Source organism: Charadrius vociferus, unplaced genomic scaffold (assembly GCF_000708025.1).
Source record: "Charadrius vociferus isolate BGI_N301 unplaced genomic scaffold, ASM70802v2 scaffold92, whole genome shotgun sequence".
Lineage (NCBI taxonomy): Eukaryota > Metazoa > Chordata > Aves > Charadriiformes > Charadriidae > Charadrius > Charadrius vociferus.
In genome coordinates this window covers 45,687-63,775 of record NW_009647874.1, presented here as the reverse complement: position 1 = coordinate 63,775, position 18,089 = coordinate 45,687, and the positions used below count along the sequence as shown (strand labels likewise).

Sequence of the window (18,089 nt, the reverse complement as noted above, 5' to 3'; positions counted from 1 at the left end):
GCTGCTGGCCACGCTGGTCAACTTTGCTCAGCGGCACCAGCTGCCCGTGGACATCAACGCCCGCACCAGCGGTGGGCACACCGCACTTCACATAGCTGCCATGCACGGGCACGCCGAAGTGGTTAAGCTGCTGGTAGGAGCCTACGACGCCGACGTGGACATCCGTGACTACAGCGGGCGCAAGGCTGCGCAGTACCTGCACCAGGGCACCTCGGGGGACATGCGGAGTCTCGTGGGGGCCCTGGAGGAGGAGGAGGAGGAAGGGGCTGCCGGCAATGGGAGTGGGCGCTGGAGGCTCTCCAAGGTGTTGCCCTCCAACCTCATGAGCTACCGGCTCTCCCACCACCACCACCACCATCACAGCACTGGGGAGGAAGCTGAGGGCACCGAAGGGTCAGCAGTGCCAGGCAAGGGCAAGGAGATGACCAGGAAAGCCTCCGGCAGCGGGCGGATGAAGCCTCGGCTTAATAAGATCCGCTTCAGGACTCAGATCATCCACAACACACCCTCCTTTCGTGGTGACACGGAGGAAGAAGAGCACGAGGAGAAATCCCTGAAAGCATCATTCAAGCTCAGGCCAAAGTCCAATGTCTTTGGATAAGGCCAGGGAGCAGGAGGTCTGGGAGGTGGGCGCATGGACCCAAGTGCCCTAGGGTGTAGCGCAGAGGTGAAGCAGGAACGGGTGGGTGCTCATCTACACTTGTGTGCTCCAGGGAGATGGGTCCTGAGTATCTTGCTTAAATTCAGTTCGATGGGGTCAGTGAGCCCAGTGGGTCAACAGGGCTCTGGTGGCTTACAACTCCCAAGAGCAGCTGCTTCAGCTGGGCCCTCGGTGCTGAAAGGAGAGGCAGCGGCTGCATTGAGAAACACTGGGGTGTTTAAAATCTGTGCTCCTTTCTCTCCAAAGGCAGACTTTGGAGGAAACCTGTGTTAGTGAATCTACGAGGATTAGCGAGTTGAGCGGGGGAAGGAAGAGTGCGAATCCTCTACTCTTATATTATCAACTGGTACTATAAACTACTTAGAAACAACTTGCTATGTAAGAAAAACACCTCAGTAATATGCAAATATACTTTAAGTTTCTCTTTAACAGCAATACCACCTGGCACAGTGTGGAGTTGGGTACTCAAAAATGAGATGGTAGATAACAGTTTCCTGTCAGAATCCAAGCTTCAATCCAGCAAAGACTTGAGCCTATGTTGACTTTATTCATTGAAAATTGCCTGGTTTGACATCGTGAATATATATTTTTTAAAAAAATCCATTGCACTGCAAACAATGAATAAAGTTGACCACATGTAGAAGTCTCTGCTGTCTGAGGTACTACTGAGCTTATTGCTGTTGGAATACTAATACAAGATAATGGAAGCAAAGAATCTTTTTATATATTTGGTATCTTAAGTTTTGTCTTAGGCGAAGCAATTTTATTTTAATCACTGTGAATTCTCAAGTGCCAGACCTAGTGCAGTTCCAGTTATTAAGTCTGGTCAATTCTTGTTAATGTTGTTTGTGTAACTCACTGCATTTAAAATCAGAAAATTGTGTTGTATGTGCTACCTGTGAAAGTCGTTCTCCTTTAGAAAAGAGCACAGACACCATTGCATGAAATCTTCATGAAACTCTAATATGTTCCTGTAATGTAATAGCTACAGGTCTGTGTTCACTAGTAACTTGTGTGCCAATCCCTTCAACCGACTTTGTGCAAAAATGGAGGAAAAAGGCAACAACAACAAAAAAGGAGGGGGTGTGAATTCACACACAAGGTGAAAATAAATAACCAGAAGTCTGAAAATCTATCTCTCTTTATCATCCTGAGTGAAAGCAGTATAATGACATGTTCTAGTTAAGTGATGGCAATGGTGTTTGAGTTCTTTTAAACCTGTATTTCTAGAGAAGTGATAACCAAGGCTTTGAACTGTTGTTTAACAACCTAGTAAGTCTTAATCTGATTGACGAGCCTATCCGTCTGCTAAAGCTTTCAGAAACCTTGAATCTTGTTTCTCTGCTTTAAAGGTAGCAATTCCAGTGAAATGTAGGAGGCAGATCTGTATCCAGACTCGGCTTTCCTTAAGAATGAGGTATTGAGCTGACCCTGGATCCTGAGTGCTGCTCAAGGTAGAAGCTCATCTGTGCTTAGATGTTAAGGTACGACCAGTTTCAATGCAACATTTGTCAAAGCATATTTCAAGTTGGCTTCCTCAGAATGTATGTGCGTGTCTGGCCGGTAATTAACCAAAAGTAGATAGGCTTTGACATGTTAAAATCCAAATTTGAGACACTGATTAAATGCATACCACAAGCTCCAGAACACCTCACAGGGAAACTGCCGCTGGGAGTTGTGCACTTTCAAGGTAACAGCTGTCTGTAGCTGTTGCTGGTGGCTTACATTTCTTGTAGCGACAGGGGAAGGGAGTGCTAGCGATTCACTGCTTTCAGACTTCCCATGCGGATCGATTACCAATTTCTGCACTTTGCGTCAAAGCCTAAGAAATGACAGTATTTGCATAGGCATGCAAGTGACACTTAACTATTCTCGGGAAAAGTTACATCAAAAGAAAATTTGAATCTCTGCATAGGTGCTGGTCATTACTTTTGTGCAAAAAGACTAGAAATTATACAGAGGTTCAGATTTAGATTATAATTTATAAGCTATATTATTATAGAATTCATGTGCCTTCATTTTGGGTTGGTTGCCACAAATGTGATGGATAATACCAGTCTTGCAAAGCACTTTGTCTTTACGTCTGTGGGACAGGACCAGAAATTTTCCCTCAGCTCTTCTACAAAAATGGGGTGTCTGAAAGTGGTGGGGGGAATATCATACAAATTACACTATAGAGCTAATTCTTTTGTAACACAGAAGAGAATTAAATGCCTAAGTCTTAAACTCCTTTCACTCTGGAAGATATATAGCTCTTTTAGACTTCTGTAGAAAGGAAGTTTTCTGACTGAACACTTGCAATGTAAGCCCTCTTCAGCATGGCCGCTTCTGAATTGAGCATATATTCCATGCAACTACCTATGGCCAAACCTTATTAAAGTATCTTTCTGCTTTGAGAGTTTATAGTTCTTTCATATGAACTGTTGGGTGAAGTGTTTATCTCTTCACATGCAAATAGCCAAGAATTGCAAAACATTCTGAGTATTAGATAGCTGTTGGAGTCTAGGGAAAAAATCTGAGGATTTCAATGCTTTGGAATTTGGAATATAGCACACTTTGGATTTTAAAAGACTAACTGGAATATAGTTTTATCTTGCATAATACAGTAGAACTTTGATAATTACTAAGGGAACTTGAAAAAATGATAAAAAGATGCCTCACTTATAACTCATTATTTGAAGTATCAAAGTGAAACTGTTGGTCCTCTCATACTGTTTAGCTGTCAGTTAATGAAATTTCACCATAACAGTCCAAAGGTCTTTGCAAGATGGGGTGCAACAGAACAAACATCTCTGGTGTTTGAGATGTGTTGACGAATGATGAGATAACCACTAGTGTCTGTCTGCGCTATGGGACTAAAGCACTTTGATTTCACATTATGACTTGTCACATTCCACGTGGTTACTTTTTATAACATGAGCTAAAACTTAAGTTTTGTTTGGAGATAGGAAAGGCATGATGCCCTGTTACAGAATATTTACAGTTTAAAGGTACTCTTGAGTCAAATATTTTGGATACATTACCTAGAAAGATGTGAATTTGAAATAAAGTTGTATGGTACAGAAAACTGGAGCACTTACTGGTGTCTTTAATGGTACGCTTGAAGTTACTGAATGTGTGTTCACTTTTTATGATGATGTGTAAGGCAGCAAGACTGTAATGTAAACATTTGATATCTTTTATTGTATCCTATGTTTGACATATTTTAGAGGCCTGGAAGCTTGCCAGGTTTTATTAATACAACTTTTTATGGGTGTCTTTCTGAATGGTTATGAGTTGAGAATCTGTAAGCTTTAGTTTTACTGAAATAAAAAGAACCCATGAATTGTTTATGCCTGAATTGACTTCTGTATGCTACATGCTTAGGTGCTACTTGCGTATTTGCTGTTAAAACTAGGTACTGTTTCATCTTTTTTTTTTTTTTATCATGAAGATGTGTGATACCATGTAACACTCAGAGTAAGACAGAAAAAATACAGCTGAGTTGTTTGCAAGACAGTAACATTTTTCTTTGGCAGTTATTCTCTAATAGCTCATGTCAAAGTAAATGAAGACGCAATAATTTATTTTTTTTTTTCAGAGAAGTATGTCTAAATAAGGGCCTGGGAGAGTGGCATTGCTTAACTTAAAATAGCGTCCTGACCTTATTTCTATGCAGTTAAATATCTCTGACTCTGGGAAGGCTAACACTAGTTTTGGTCACTATGTAAAGGTCAATACCTAATTATAAAAGGTTTAGGATTAAGGCTTTTTATAATGTGTCTTAACTACAGCTGGCAACTTCTCTAAAGGGAAGTTTCATTTCATTACCAGGCTAGACTGTGGGATTTTGGTATATCTAAAAATTCTTCGAAGCTGTTGCCTCACCGAAATATATGTTAAAATTAGTAAACCTTATGCTGCCAGTAACTCCTCTGAGAGACATCCAGATTTGTGCTCAGACTGAAGAAAGGCTCATGTGTTACCATGCTGGTGCATCAGGATGCATGCAGTTCCAAACCAAGTGACCCCAAATCAGTAGTTTGAGGACACGGGTGAGAGGAGAAGGGAGGGGGAAGTGTTCTTGGAAGCTTAGGGGAGAGTGGGGGCATGCAGGAAGCAGTTGAGGTTACGGTGGAGGAGGAGGACTCAGTAGGAGAGGAGTCTACAGGAGGCTTGCTGATCATGCAATAGCTTGACTGGTTGTTTAGAAAATTATATCTAAATATATATCCCTTCTCCTACAGAGTAACAGTTGAGAGAGAGGACTTGCTGAGAGCTCTAATGTAAATTAATGTCTGATGCTAATTAGTTGGTCCTCTTACCAACATTTCTTAGTGTAGCCAGTGCTGTTTGCAAAAGCACAAACAACTCTTGTGATGAGTGTAGCTCCAGCTGTTGCAGGAGAGTCCCGGTACATCAGAATGGCCCCACTTAACTTTAGGCTTCTCACTGGGAGAGAAGCCTTTCAGCATTGCGTTGCTAACTTATTTTTCCACTGGCTAGAAAGGAGGGGTAAAGGGGCTACAGCCCATACGTAATATGCCTTGAGGTATATGGAATGCATGTGAATGTGAAGGCAATAGATGAAACTTGGGAGACTTCATCCAGGAAAAAATACTTTAGTCATGCATTTTGTTTCCTTGTTGGCACTGAAAAAAAAAAAGCACATACTGTCATTTTTTTCATGTCCTCATCTGAGTGTGGGGAGAAGGAAGAAATCTGAGATTAATGTTAGGGTTTGGGAGAGGGAGTAGCTGTTCAGTTTCTGTTAAATAGTGAACAGTTTGAAAAAAAGATGGAACATACGATTTTGAATTCCCAATTTTGTTATATCAAAACATCTTGTTTTATCATTTTGCAGCTGTTCCAGAATTTACCTTGTATTATTTTTCAGTTTAGCCAAAATTAGAATTGGTGTCCTAATACACATACCTTATGGGGAAAACTGAGCCAAGCTACCAGGTTTTGTTTGTTTGTTTTTAATAAGACTGTGTTACAGGTGAGGTATTTTATCTTCTGTGGTATTCTGAGATTTTTAAAAGGAGTTAAGCTGCTAGCGGCATGTGGAAGAGTTACCTTAAAAGAAGGTAATACTCGGGTCAAGGTGCAAAAGCATTCTGTGTTCTTTCAGCTAGGTTAGTCACATCAAATGAACCATTGTAGTTTAGGTGCACCTACCCTTCTGTATGGACGGCCGTAAACTCTCTCCCACCCTAGATGACTGGGAAGCCTGAGAAGAAACTAGCAAGTTATATTAACCTATTTTAACGTGCCCTTGTTTCATTAAAAGGCATTTTGCAAGCCTGTGGTAGGACTGTCAAGAGGTGACAATGGAAGTCAACAGATCTGTGTCCATGCAGGCCTCTGCGTGGATGCAGGTAGATCATTGAAACTTACTGCTGTCAGTGTAAAGCAGACGACCTATAGAATGCATCCTTGCATCAATCCTTGTCCACAAAGAGAGACTTTGGAAACTTAATCTTAAATGTTTCTAACCACTAGAATAATTCAGTTGCCTGGGCTGTATCTAAAGCTACCCCTAACTTTAGGTGAAACACTGGGCATCTATTTCCTCAGTATTTTTCCCCTGAAGCTAGAGGCCTTTCACTTCTGCTAGCTTGCTGTTGAGCTCTACCAGTTATTTCACTTTGGGGTTCCTTGGAGTGCCTGAGAAACTGGTAGTAGAGTGGGCATAAATAACGGATACCTCTTTTTGAAGCTGGGTGGGGTGGTTGTTTTTTCTGGTGGTTTGGGTTTTTTGCTTTTAAAAAAAGAGGTAAAAGATGTCTGCAGTATTTCTTGGGGCACAGAAATCCCTTGGGACAGTTCATACTAAAGAGGTGCTGTCCCTGTTACTACTTTAAATACATAAAGACAAAATTAACTTTGCAGGCTATAAAGATGTGCTCTGTTCACTAGACTTACATCTGCATGACATAAAGCCTCAAAGTACCAGCAAATATGTTTGTAGCACTTGAATATATATATAAGGACATTTATATTTGCTATTTCTTTTCCTTGTTACGTATCACATAGTATCTTATCATAGGTATATCTTATGGAAGTAGCTCTGTGAAGATCTGGGAGAGTATAATTAAAGGGATGCAGCTATGTCCTGCTGGTTCAACTGCATCCTACAGCAGAACCGTTAGCTACCAACCTCGCACTTGTCTCCTGCTTATTGAAACTTCCCCTTCTGTCACAGATGGGCTGAGTGGAATAGACTGCAGGTGCTGTAGCTGCCACCCCACGCAGTCTGCAGCTGCACAGTGTGAGCTGTAGCACTGGTACATCTGAAGCCTTTTGAAGCTGCTGGCGGTACTTCCCTTGATGGGAATGGATGCAGAGGTGCTACATCATTTCATCTGGCTGTGACATTTATTCAAGTATTACGCTTTTACATGTGAATAAATGGCATGAATTGAACTATGGATGAAACTGGAGTGCTTAGGAGACTTTTACATTTAAGTGGTGCCAAGGACCTCATATAGCAGATATGGCTAATTAGAGTATGTTATTAATCTTTAGCCACTGCTAGAAATCAGTTGGATCAAGGCTGAACAGCTGCTACAGGAAACTACTGTAGAGGAGTTGCTGAAAAATTATCGTATCTGTTCTTAAGAGACATCATTTGTTAAGGATGTTTTTTCATTGCATAGGAGTTGCAAAATGAGTTAGTTGCGTGGTGGCTAATAGCTTGCAGTACTACATCCCAAGAAGTATTTCTTTTAAGGGCTGTATAGTAGCTCACTGATAGCTGTCAGGGTGATAGGAAGTATTAGGCTTTTGGGTTTTAAGCTGAAATTTTCTCATCTTCTAAAGTTTGTTTCATGTTCCTGCAGCAATTTCAACTTCCTTTTAGCAAAATTTTTGTTTCTGGGATAACTAAAGCCATCCTCAGAAGATAACACTGGGAGAAAAAACAATAGAAAAAAGAGGAGTCATCCAACTGAAAAGACAGATGCTCTTGGCCATAAAGGCCCAGAGTCTTCCATATTTTAAAACAAAACCATTCCTTAAATGCATTATAAAAGTGCAAAACAGCAAAACCCAAGTAACTTGTGTTTGATCTGGAAGATGCGCACCTTCAGTAATAGTGTCACACCCCCAGTGCCCACATCTGTAAAGTGCTGGGCAGTTCTTGAACTTGTGTGTGCAAGAGAAATGCGGTAGCAGCCTTTCTCCAGAGTTTACATTTGTGGGGCTTAAACAAGATGAAAACCCAAACTCTGAACTGGAGTAAATTTGGCTGAAGTAATGTTTGTGAACAGGTGAGTACAGATAAACAGAGGCTTCTGCTGCACGTACTGAGGGACTGTGATTTTTTTTTTTTCTCTGATACACCAGTTGTACAGAATAGGAGTCGTTATTTTTTATATTGTAGCAAAGTTTAAGACTTAACCTCTCAGAACAGATAAAAACTCACAGAATTCTCAATTAAAATAGGACTCCTTCTAGACCAGAACACCCTGGCTGGAAACAAAGCAATCAGTTTTCCACTAGATAGCAAAGACCTGCAAATGTCTTGCTGACGGTGCTTGGCAAAGTGCAGAGCTCTCAGGGGTGCCATGCTGTGCATCTTCATTAATCTGTTCTGTACCTGCCTCCTCCTTTCCTGGCTACTTCCCATTATTTTGCTACTTCTTTAGTAGCTTGTATGGCACAAATATTTATTAATAGAGCTATAAAGGTCAGAAAATGGGGATGCTTCAAATAAAGAGATCTTTTTAGTTTTTCCATTTAATTCTTAGTAAACATAAGTTTTTCTCTTCTACTTTAAATTTCAAGAGTGGGAAGAACAAAAATTGTGTTGATGATAAAGGTCTCCACATATAGCATTCTAATTATAACATTGACAAAAAACTTAAAGTTGGTGAGCAAATGTAGAAAAAGACCACACTTTCTCCTCAATGATTGCAGTATTGCGTACCTTAAAGGCAACATTGAGTAATAGACCTCTTTGTATAAGAAACACTAAGCATAGTTCACAGGATTTCCATTGATTATTCTATTACACATGTCAAAACTAGTGTCTTTTATGATGGGTCGTAAATGGGAGGGAGTTCTGGCTAACCTGAATGCCCGCCTCACTCTCCTTTGCAGATGAGTCAGTCTCTTTTCATCCCTGCATAGATGAATCCAAATTCTGGAAAACTTTGCCTCACATCCTATTAAAAGTAGAAGACTGGAACTTTACAGATGACTAATCGCTTTCAAAGTTCACTTCCCTACGCACCCTTCAAACTGAATGCCTGAGCTAAAGAGAAGGGGGAAAAAAAAAAAAAGTAACCTGTCTCAGACATGCCAGCACACACAGTGACTAAGCAGTACAGGGCAACAGCTCCTTTGTTTAATTACTGAATGGTTTTAATGTTCCCCATTCCACACTAGATCTCTTCAGCAGTCCTTTTCCACTGCCCGGTTTAAATTCCACTGACCTCTACAGAAAACATCTGTTACTTTAGTGGGTCGGTGATAAAGAATACTCAGATATTGCTTTTTCCCCAGTGGTCTTTTTAGCAAGGAATTGTTACCATAAGCTACGGAGCTGCTGTTGCCAGGATGACTTTCTATGGTCCTTCACAGCCTCCTGAGGGTTTTGCCTGCTCTTTTGACGTGCAGTTGAATGAAACAACAGGGAAGTGATACTGAGGAAGTGAAATTTGATTGACTGGGAGTGGAGGAAGTGTGTTAGGCTGTCAAAACTGTTGACAACATTGCTATTACTCCTGGTTGTAGGTTGGTCTTGCTAAATCACAGTTGGTATCCCGTAATACCAGGTGGTGTCCATATAGAAGAAAAGATGTAGCTCCTCACCCACTGTCCCTAGAATCTTTGTGGCCTGCTCAAACGGTGGGAGCTAGACAGGGCTCATATATGCAAAACAGATCAAATGCCTATATACACATATGAAACAGAAAAGGCATGCCACTTTTGGCTAGATGTTTTCCTGCTTTTTCCTCACACCTCAATATGACTCTCCTGGGAGCTGGTCAACTCATTTAAAAATCTTCTAGAACGTTTGGCATTCATGAAATTTCAAATAGCATTAAAGGGAAATCATTAGCCTGAATCTTCAAACCTACTTTCTTAAAACCTAGTTTAAACAACACAATCGAATTCAGGCTAAACCAAAGTAATATTCCTAGGAAGGAACTTAAGCCCAACCCAGTCAATGAACATATGTGAAAATCAGTGTGCGACTGCAAGACTGGCTACAAGGCCTTAGCTGAAAACTTGCATTTAGAACCTGGGCTTGATACCTTACTACTGTAACAATGAGTGCTACAGAAAATCTACTTAGTGTGTTCCTACACTAATGTTAACAAAACAACTGCAGAAAGAAAAAAATCTCGGTTAAAAACCTGACATTTGAAATTTAGTCTGCTGCTCCCTATAATCTGCTTTTTGATTTGGGAAATGTGAGGGGGGAAAAAAGGCAATTTTTGTGATAAGATCCTCAGGTTCCTATGTTTGATGGTAACAGCAGTGTTACCCTACCCGTACAGAGCATCTCTAGGTCCTCTACCGACACTACTAAATCTCTTCCAGTCCACATAGAAGAATGGGAAACACTGCTGTGAAATATACCACAAAAATCCTAAGCCTGAGGAAATGAGGCACACAAATGCTGTATGGGTTGCCCAAGTTAACACAGGAAGGCTGTGAATAAGAAGGAAATACAACGTACTGTACCTGAAAAGAAATGCGTTCAACCAAATTCTCATTAAACATTAAATCCTACAATCTTAAATATGGAATTTATGTGGGAGTCAAATATTTGCTAATCTTAGAGTTTTTGACTAATATCTTTAAATAGTCATAGTTTCTTCACTCCCATGAATGATAACTTTGCATTTGCTAGTTGTGTCTTTTTTTTTCTCCACCCTGTGGCTTACAATAACAATGTGGCAATTCATGAATGAGTGGGTGACATTAAATGTCACTGTTAATCCTAGCTGGTATTGATGTAAAAGGTCTATTTGTGTTTGCTGGCTAAATCCTGCATCTAACAGAAGGCATTTATTAGTTCTGTTGTTAGAATAATTGTTTCTTTAATGACACAGTGATGCTATATCTGATTGTGCACAGAAGCAGAAACGACAGCTGATGGAATTACAGTACAAATTGCAAATTGCAGTCTCACAGGGAGATAATAATAAAATTTTAGGGCTTTTTGCTGAAAATTGCTCTGTATTACACTGATTTGTGTGCATTGCTTCTACTTCACTTCAGAGCTATGATTATCTAGAAATTCCTTATGATTAACCTTAGCCACACTTTCTTGATGTCAAGTGCAAGAATATATTTGGTGCCGGCATGCATCTGCCAACTTGTATTTTATCAGCAGCAGAGTTGGCGTCTTGATTGAGCAGGTTCTACAGGACTAATATGGTCATCAAGAAGTTAAATTACTATATCAGTTATTCTTTTTAATCTTTTTATAGTCAAAGGAGGGAACAAGGACTTTCTGAGGATAAGTACTTTTAAGCCAATGTAAATTTTTATGGTAATTACTCAATAGAGAGCCAGAGTTCTCCGTCATTTGCACACCACAAACCATGTCACAGCAAATTATGGCATAGCAGACCAGTTGTTAGTCCACAGATTACAGAATAATTTCAAGCAAGTACTCAATCCAACTTTTATTTCTTTCATTATGTTCTGATAATTGCAAATTGAGCCAGACGTAACTTCAAAAGAGCCATATTAATGTACAAGCCCTGTACCATTGTGTGAATAAACAGCTGCCTCTCTCCATGGGCTGCCACAGAATACTCCACGCCTCAAAGCTTAAGAACTGCTACTCCAGTATAAAAAGTACCTTCCTTGATTTGAAAACACTAAAATACTCCAGAAGAAAGTTTGATATTTTGGGATCCTGGCCATCAGCAAAGCTCTGAAGTAGCAAACCAGCACCTGGAGGTGGCTTTCAGCACAATTCTTGACCCTATACGGTGGTTTGATGTTATAGCTATGAAGGCCCACCTGGGCTTCCATAGGAAAGACCCAGCAGAAAATTTCCCCTGCTCCATCTTCGTTCTACTCCCAAATATATGCACCCACAGCCTCTTAAGCAGGACCAACCAGTTGTGCAGCGTGAGGCCTTTTGGCCTGCTATCCCAATGGAAAGCTAAGCTGTCACTGCCTTTGAAATGAATTCTGGTCTGGCTGTGGACTTCAGTGCTTGGGGAGTGTAGCTCCACCTCAGGACCAAGAGCAGCCAAATAGGGATTTTATGAAAGCACCTTTTGACTTGGACAGTGAGAAATATTTAGGAACCAAAATCCACAAAGGGACTTGGCTCTTACTTGTTTTCTCAAAAGGTGTCGGGAAGATCACAGGTGAGGATATGGAGTCTATTCTTTTGCCAGGGGGGGAGGCAGGGAGGAGATAACAGAGCAATGGATCTTGGATGACTAGCTAAAGTAAAGTAATTTTATGTTTCTAACTCTGCAATTATTCTCATTGGATCTCTTTTCAAATCTATTCCTTTTTCCTCTTCTCCTAGGAGTTCCACGGATTCGTTTCCTCACCTCATATGTAACTGTAACCTGTTAGGCACTCTATACAAATAGGTATTGGCGTTCACATTGGGAAGCTTCCAGGGGCAGAGGAGTATTGCAGCAGAGAATACTGGTCATCTGCAGCATTCTTTGCAAACTATTCAGCAGTCATTAATGGCAAAGAAAAGAAAAAAGAACATTGATTGAAAAACAGAAGAGATGACTAAGCAGAAACCTAACACCTCCCTAGTTTTCACTCCGAGTGTTATACCGAGCTCCAGTTGTCCCAAGCCAGGATTGTCAAGGGATAGGAACTGAAGCTCAGAACCCATCAAGCTAACCTATGCTCATACAAGATTTGAAAGATACAATGGTCAGAAAGCAAGTAGTGAAAATTTGAGTTGAACTAACCAGGTCCTCCTTAACAAATTTTTGTGGTTTTGACCAAAAAAAAAAAGAAACCAGAAGTAGTGAAAAGTTTAAGAGAATGATAAAAGAACTAAATAAAGGTATTTAAAAAGCCCCCTTTAAAATTATTGGGATAAACTGTAGCACAACTGGCTCCTGCTTTACCAGAAAATGAATAATAACAATAACCTTCAATCAGAGCTCCTTATCCTGCCAAGGTTTCTACATTGTTGTAGCCCCTAAATGCTGTTTTGAATTTAAAAACATGATTTCTGATTTGTTTTTTTTTTTCTTTTTCTTTTAAATCACCATGGAAAGCATTCCATTCTTCAGCAATTCTGTATGTGTAACAGTTTTTCTGTATTTCTTTTCTAATGAATTTGGTATTTTAAAAGGGTCAGAGCTGGAGCTAGCACTGCTCAAGAAGACTCTGTCATCTACAATTAAATAGTTTATATAAAAATTTTCCAAGCTGGACATGGGGATTTCCACATGCTATTTAATCAAAGATACGTGGCTAAATCTTCTTTACTGTTCTAAAAGTCCCAAATTAATCTGTCTACACTATCTAGACCTCCCATATACATTTGCAGTTTTAAGCTATTCTCTTTACAAACTTTGATTAGACTCCAGAAAGTACCTTCCCATGCAAATACCTCAGCGTTTCAGTTATACTGCAGTTTAGCAGCAGTGACTGTCGAGTTGGGACAGCAGCACAAGAGGCAGTAACTGCAACTGGCATCGTAGTATTTTAAGGAATAGGCTGTGTACCGATAGCAACTCGAAAAGAGCAACACTTATGCTGGAAAAAATGCAGTATGCCAGCAGTAACCCATATGGACATGATTGCATCTGAATGAGACTTTCGACCATCTTTGTATTATTTCTCTGTCTTTTTGAGCTTTTGTGGAAAGGACAAACCCTGGGTATTTGGGGCTGGTTTGTTGACATGATGAGAAACAGTGACACTGGAAATTCACAGGAACTGGGGAGAAAAAAGGCAAACTAACTGTGAGTAATTCTCAGTCCAAAGGCATAGCTTTCTCTAACACTGTTTAGAATATGCCTGCCATCTACTTAAGGCCTATCCTTCTTACTGTAAGGGGGACATACTCTGTGCCCCCAAACAAACTGTTTTCCTGCTATACTCAGAAGCTCTGCATGGAGAAAAAAAGATGATGCAGCATCATGAATCCTGCAGAAAGACTATGAACTCTTATAGCCAGGGAACAGACTCCTTTGAGTAATGCAATTATAGAACACAGTTATTGGGATACCTTAGCTCCCAAGTCCTGCAGTATGATAGGAGTTCCAACCTACGTGCTTTGTGCCACTGAACGAGGAGGTACCAGTCCTCTGCCAGCCCCCCTCACACCGGGTGAAAGCTCGGACCTCTTCTGGGCAGTGGCTCTGGTGCTTGTCTGATGGAATGAAGCACCAAATGAAATTGCTGTGCTGACCAAAAATATCCCTGAAAAAAAAAAAAATAAAGGTGAGCAGTTTCTGCCAGGTGAGAATTGGCTTACCAATTCTAGTCTGAGAGACAGAGGTGGTTCAAGAGAAGGGAAAAAGCTATGCAGCTGTGAGCAGGGCTGGAGGGGTTAGGTTAGGACTGATGGAGAACGGCTGGACTGCCCCTTCTGGCAGTGGCAAACTGCTAGTAATCCTCAGAGGTACTGTGCAGCTATACCCCTATGTTTATATATGCTGTTGGTGCATCCTAAACATAGTGTAATATCATTTAGTTTAAACCTCTTTTACTGTCATTCCCAGCCTAATGGGAGTTATTTTCTTTGTGGCTTCTAGGGTTTCCTTAGTGCCAGAATTCACACAGATGTATTTTGCAAGTACAATTTCCATGCCTTAAATTTGTATCTTACTTATGCTAATGCATTTTCCATCTAGCCTAGCCTTTCCTGCCTGTGAGGACTTCTGTCTTCTGCTTCCCAAGACAAGTGAAGCATCGCCTCTCCTGAGACCGTCAAATGCTTCCAATGCAGCACTCAGCAAATAGCAACTCGCGAGCAACCTGATGAAAAAATCATTGTGTGACTGAATGTGTAACTGAAGGGGTTGGTCCCTTAAGTGTGCTCAGAGAGTAACAAGCACAAGACCAGCCAAATCAAAACAAAATGGAATGAAGACATCCTAACTGCTTAAATATGCTTGCTTGTAAATGACAATGGAGCCTCGATAGCCAGAACCTGCTGTACCAGAAGACTAGTTTAGCTGAATACTAGCCTCCTACTGCTTGGAGTGATTGCCACCAGAGGGATTTCTGTGCTGTGTCTTAAAATTATTGTTTCTTTGCTTTGTTGTATGCCAAAATACTACTTTTTTTTTTTTTTTTTTTAATGCATGGAGTACATAGTATATCTGGAAAGCAAGCAAACACCACATTGCAGTAATATGCCCTTTCAAATAATGACATGCTGCCAAAACACTCTGATTGGAAAGTTTCCACTGAATTATATATGAAAATGAGGCTTTATCCTTGCTGGTTTGTTTGCACCACACACACCTAATGGTCACACCTTCTATCACATTGGTACAGAGGTGCCTCTGCAGATGGATTCTTCTTTCCAGAAATAAGCATTTCCACATCAAGATGGTTAACCCATTACAAGGCAGTACAGCTCATGTGCAGGTAACGTTTTAGAGCTGAGACGTCCTGCCCTTAAAAGTAGGGATTTCTCGTATATTTTTGGCAGAAATGTTTTTCCCCCCTCTGTATTCACAGTAGCAAATAGCTGTTTGATAATGGTCTTGCAAAGACAGCAAATATGACTTTTAGGAAGATCAAGAAGGAGAAGCAAGCTGAAGTGTGGATTGAAAATCAAACACAAAGTAGTCTGAAAATTTGGGGTGAAATCAAAGGGTGAGCAACAGGGCTTCACCTGGGCTGTAATACCCACATTTTCCCAGCAGAATCAGTCAGAGCATGGATTTGAGACCCTCAGTCCCTCTGCTCTTAATGGAGAGAGGCTGGTGGTTTTAGGGCTGACCTAGATGGAGGGGGGTTCCCGCCCTCTTGAGTTTGCCCTGAATCAGGGCTGCATCTCAGGTGCCACTCACAAACAGGGAGGAGGGTCACAAAAAATCAGTGTTCTAATGGCTATTCCTTAGGTCTGTAGATACAGGAAATCTAAGTGGGTCACACTGTCAGTAAGAATTTCTGCTCACTTTAACATCCATATGGAGGTCACTCCCTCACCAGATTAAAGTTGTTTCAGAACAAGAGGGTTTGATTTTCTTCCATTGGCTCGAGACGCCTCCATCTGTGCTCATTGTAGGCTGGGAGCCCCGGGCAGATTCATTTTCTCCGAGTCCTGCCAGCCAACCAGGACTGGGGTCCCAGGACCCTCACCGGAGGAGATGGGCAGAAGGGCCTGCACAACTACTGTTTCCTTATGACTATTTGGATCCCTCTCCTGCTCTCTCTTTTTCCCACCTGGAAAGCAACTTATATATACAAATGTGGGAGTTATTTCTCGGAGAATATTCAGTAATGCTGCAACATTTTGTGAATTGATGCTGGGTTTTAACTGTCTATTCAGAAAAAAAAAAATCTTTTTGAAGAAAATTACTTGTTTCACTTCTGCTTTTTCAAAATGAAATGTATTCCTTTTCGGCTTTCTGTTCTGGTACTTCCTTGAAATTTACTTTCTAGTAAGTTAAATAAGAGTGACAATGCTCAAAGCAGAAAGATTAATGCATTTTAGGTCAACCCAAATATTTAATTTATCCTGAAATGATGTTTCTCAAACCTTTTGATTTCACCAGCCATTTCTGAAAGGTTTCTGTTTTGATGCAACTCAAAATTATTTTTTCCCTTTAATGTTTTTCTGAACTATCTGTGATTCAAAATATCCATTATCTTTGCTATTGTAATTCCAGGTAACTTGAATAACTAAGTCCTGCTTTCAGAGAAGATTTTTTCATTACTGGTAATTTTATGCAGAGATTATTAACTTTCTGATAAAAGAAATGGAAATCTTTGAGATCCTTCACCTCAATAATGAGCTGAATGCCAGTAGGCAGAAGATACTGCTTGTGATAAGTTCTATAGAAAGGTTGGTTCCAGCATGTTATCTAAAGCTGAGCCAGGAAGTCAAAGGACATGAGAGGAGATGAGGCATCTTTAGAAATGCATTCATTCCAGACCTGGCTTCAAAGCATTTTCACTGTCAGTTGAAGACTATAACAGTTAAATTTGTTGTCCAGAAATCCTCTGGAGATTAATTTTAGACATCTAACCTTATGGCATTCCATGTGGATTTGGTGTTTTGTTTATTTAATTTTTTCTGTGAACTCAGTTCTTGTCACTGTGCAAGTCTGACACCTCCGGGCAAACCTGTCTAGCTATTTAAAAAAATCTGGTAATCAGGGACAACACTGATATCTTCCTCACAGGGTTCCCTTCTCTCATAAAGTTCCTTCCTATAGACTCCACCTTGAGCACACTACCCCAGGAACTTTGTTCTCTGCTACTTTAAGGCACCATTATTTGGTGCAGAGGAGCATGTGGAACATAAGCTTTGGCTGTCAGTGTGTATACTGTAGGCACTGGGGCTCCTTACTTGAGAGGACTGGCATACAGCACACTTTAAATAAAAGAAAATTAAAAAAAAGATTATGAGAAAGACAATGGTAAAAGAAATCATTTTGTCAATACTCATTTCACCTAAATATCTAATGTGAAAGAAGAAAAGAGGGATTGTTATCTGAAAGAATTTTACAGTTGGAAGTGATTTTGAAAGCCATCACATATGCCACAGACTTAAAAAAAGCTAAAAAAAGTACACAGATGGTCAGTCACCAAATTAGATGCAATCAGAATATGGAAAGACAATTTATCATATTCCCTCTTCCTAGCTTTTCACATAGATACTGGACTTGGCAAACTGTTTATCTGCTCTGATGAATGTTTACAATATTGCTGGGAGCTCTGAACACTACCAGGCCCATCAGAACTTGTAGTTTGCTGCAGGTGTAGTCCTATAAGCAGGTCACTGTTCCTGAGGTGCTGAGTGCTGTGGCCTCACTTGGTCGTTTGCATTCCCCTTCCTGCGTCCATGATTTCCCAGTGCAGTAAATCCAGCATTAGGGCTCCAAGGTCAACATTGCTGCAGCCACACAGTGTAAAATGCTGACTTACGCTAAATTTTGCTGGCAAGTCAAATTTTCACAGCTGATTTAGTGTACTGGCAGAGTGGGTTTTTGTTGGTTTTTTTTTTTTTTTAATAGGAGATCTAGTATCATCTGTTTGTGCCACTCGAGCTTTACACTGGATCACCTGTCATGGATGGATCAACAACCAGAGAGGTTGAGGCCCCATCCCTGGAGGTGTTCAAGGCCAGGCTGGACGTGACCTTGGGCAACCTGGTCTAGTGGGAGGTGTCCCTGTCTATGGCAGGGGGGTTGGATCTCGATGATCTTCAAGGTCCTTTCTAACCTAAACCATTCTATGATTCTGTAATCTCCTACAGCCAGCCTAGAGGCAGCACAAATCCTGTGTCATGCTCTTCCTG

The 18,089-nt window shown here is 40.7% G+C and overlaps 1 protein-coding gene across 1 annotated transcript; it reads left to right on the top strand.

Annotated features, from left to right (window-relative positions):
- Positions 1 to 4: 4 nt before the first annotated feature.
- On the top strand, positions 5 to 601 carry SOWAHC (sosondowah ankyrin repeat domain family member C; the record flags this gene model as incomplete). The annotated part of the gene is made up of 1 exon (XM_009883104.1): positions 5 to 601. A coding segment is annotated over one exon (597 nt), but the record flags the coding sequence as incomplete, so codon positions are not given.
- Between the last annotated feature and the right edge of the window lie 17,488 nt (positions 602 to 18,089).